General features: G+C 34.7%; 1 protein-coding gene across 1 annotated transcript in view; it reads right to left on the bottom strand.

Moving 5' to 3' along the window:
- Positions 1-3110, bottom strand: part of LOC104282068 (protein LAP2-like) — a 47685-nt gene that overhangs the window by 20956 nt on the left and 23619 nt on the right. Inside the window, 3 exon segments of the mRNA XM_009880133.1 lie at positions 3-54; positions 818-988; positions 1568-1689. Of these exon segments, the coding sequence (XP_009878435.1) occupies positions 3-54; positions 818-988; positions 1568-1689 (345 nt within the window).

A 3110-nucleotide genomic window follows, 5' to 3' on the forward strand; every position in this document is an offset into this window, starting at 1 on the left:
TGAATATTGCTTTCTTTCATCTGCTTTGTTCTTTATTGAAACTATTTCTGAATTCTATAGGATTAAGAACATTAGCAGAAAAAACATCCTGAAAGGTTTTCAGTAACATGTGATAGTCAGAGTTAACATTATATATTTTGGGAAACTATAGAATGGAAAATCTGAGCTTTGAAATTATAAAGTATGAAATGCACCAGGTAGAGAGAAATCTCTGCAGATTATTGAGGTACAGTCCCTACCCTTTGTCAATCAGTTTGACTCTCCTCCTTATCGGGGTCAATTTGTACCATTAAATTTCCAGTTAAATAAAAAAAGGCCAAGAATATCTACAATGAAACATATCAGCACCGAACAGTAGTCCTATCACGCTACATCAACATGTTAGCGACTCCTGTGCCAACTTGCTACAATTGTCTTCCCAACTTATTGTGCAAAACATTCAGTCACGAGGGCAGCAGCAAGATCCTTAGAGATTATGCTGATTTTCATTGTGAAGTCTGGTGGATAAAGGAGGATCAGAGGATGACAAAGACGCCATCCTCCAGAAAACAAAGAAGCCAGCTTCTTAACACATCCATAGTTTGTATTTGCCTGAGAATCAAGTCACTTTCCTTGTTCTTAGTGTCAGAGAAAAATTGCTACTGCAAAACAGACATTTATTACAGACTTCTTTAGATGGTGAAGAAATAAGTTCTGTTCTTTGACATTTTTTCCTGCTAAAGCATTAGTGTTGAGAAAGAAGATAACTAAAAGGAATCAATAACACTCTAGATCTTTGGAAGTTCTTGCAAAGTCAGAAGAAAATATTATATGTAACGTTTACCCCCACATCTTTTACAGAAACTGTCTGGCCTTCTTGTTTTGATTCCTTGGCAATATCTTCGGTAGATTCTTCATCCTTTAGCCTGTGTACAATTGTCTGGACCGTTTTAACCATATTCTTTAGTTCATCAGGATACGGAGTTGGATATCTCTTCAGGTTGCCTTCCTGTGTAACAAAAAGCAATACTGTTCTGAATTTAATTAAATGCTATAATTAAAACATCAATTTTAAAACAGACAATGAATTAGGACAAAACACTCAGCAGAGAAACCTAGGATCTCCACTTCGCTGTTCGAGTCTACCTGGATTAACTCAGACTTAAGTTTATAAAACCCAGCAAGATTACAAATAACTTTTTTTTAAAAAAAAAATTCATTTATTACAAGCAGGAAGAATTATTACAACTGTAATTTACTTAAAGAAAACTCAGGATTAATCATTGTTTCCCCACTATTCTTCCCCACAGCACCATCAACCCAGTAGTCTCCTAGTTATGCCCTACATTGTCTTACATGAGTTGAGACTTTTCCTCTTGTGTGCTCCACTTTAAATGACGGGGGGGGGGGGGGGGGAGGTTTTAATTCTGTTATATATTAATTACATTGTTAAATAACAACTGAAGACTTGATTTTCTTCAGCAGAGCGAAATCCACAGCCAGAGTAAGGAAAAGGATGGGATTCAGGGGTAGGGGGAGGAGAAGAGGGAGCAAAGCCCCAGATATTAAAAAATAAATTAATACTAACCCGAGGCGGTGCCTCTCTCTCATCTTTGTCTTCATCACACTCAAATGCCACCTGAGCACGCTGTTTCCTCTGTTCCTCCCACAAAGATGGATTGAAACTTTCATTATCAGATATGAACATAACTAAATAATAATAAAAAAAGACTCGTATAAGAATAGGATACATAATGCAAAATAAAAATCTTCTTTTTCCTTTTCTTAGATGGGATTCATGTGTTTTCGTATGTATTCTTAAAAGATAAGAGACTAGCAGCACCATAAATTGACAACTAGCTGCGCTGCCACTGCTTTATGAACTTGGCTATATTTTCATAATAGGAAAATCCCTATCTGTAAAGTAAAAAAAAAAATATATATATATATTCATACACATAGCCATACACTAGTCTGAACACTCACAGAACTCTGTTGCAAAGTATTTTTATTCACGTATATGTATAAATATGAAAATATATATTTTTCATATAAAAAAGTAAATGATACTTATATAGATTTATATAGCCTGACTTCAGCTAAGTGGTCTCATTAAGCACGTATAAGAGCATTCACCTGATTTCACTTAATGAAAATTAAAAAAAAAGGAAGAATAAAAATGACTTACTGAGAAAAACCTGCATTATTACTAATCCTAAAAAAAGCAAAAGCACCCCAAACTTAAAGTAAACACATGATTTTGCAGAAGTTATATAAATGATAGGAGCTTTACAAAGTATTACTTGCTTAATTTTACAAGAGAAAAAAAAAAAAAATCTTTTGGTTACTCACTGTCTCTTATTCTAGCATGTCTCCATGCCTTGTGTTACATTAGCCAGGTTCTACTTCAGAATGCCAAAAAGTCTAATAAATGTGTCGCCACCACCCCAGCAAACCTATATACTTCACTAGCAATGCCAAGACTGTTCATATTAACTATATCCGAAATAGAAAAATGCTTAATTACAGGGCTCACCAAGTGCATTGGAATATTTGTTATACTGCATTTATTGGGTAAATTTACAATTTTAACACATCTGAAAACTATTCTAATAGACTTCACTATCACTGGAACGGTTCCTGGCACAAAAAAAGAACTTTCTAAAGAATTTTAGGAATTTTAAATTTTAAAAAGGTTATCTATTAAACTTTAAACCTTCTGTTTGGAATGAATGCCTTAGAGGGAGGTATTCTGTCAATTCAAGCCAAACAAGCAGCCCTTTCCTCATCTACAGAAAGAAACCCTGCCACTGAAGTAAAATAAAGTTCAAATGGAGAGAGCTTTCAGGAACTATCTTCAGCTTCACTGACAATCTTCAAATAATTTTATAATTCTCACATTCTATCAGAGGTATTGCACATGCATTATCTGCATTAGAAGGTGATAAAATTTACTGGTTTTGCAGATATTTCTGATTACTCAGTGTACTAGACATTTGTGCCATGTAACAGAAAATGTTGCCACTTGTCAATTTTCAATTATTCCCATTGATACCTGCCCTCCCATTTCTGTTAGAGAGGCACAAGCTTTTTCCTTTTGCCCACGGGGGAAGGAAAGAGGAGAAATATAG

The sequence above is a fragment of the Charadrius vociferus genome, unplaced genomic scaffold (genome assembly GCF_000708025.1).
Source record: "Charadrius vociferus isolate BGI_N301 unplaced genomic scaffold, ASM70802v2 scaffold252, whole genome shotgun sequence".
Classification (NCBI taxonomy): Eukaryota; Metazoa; Chordata; class Aves; order Charadriiformes; family Charadriidae; genus Charadrius; species Charadrius vociferus.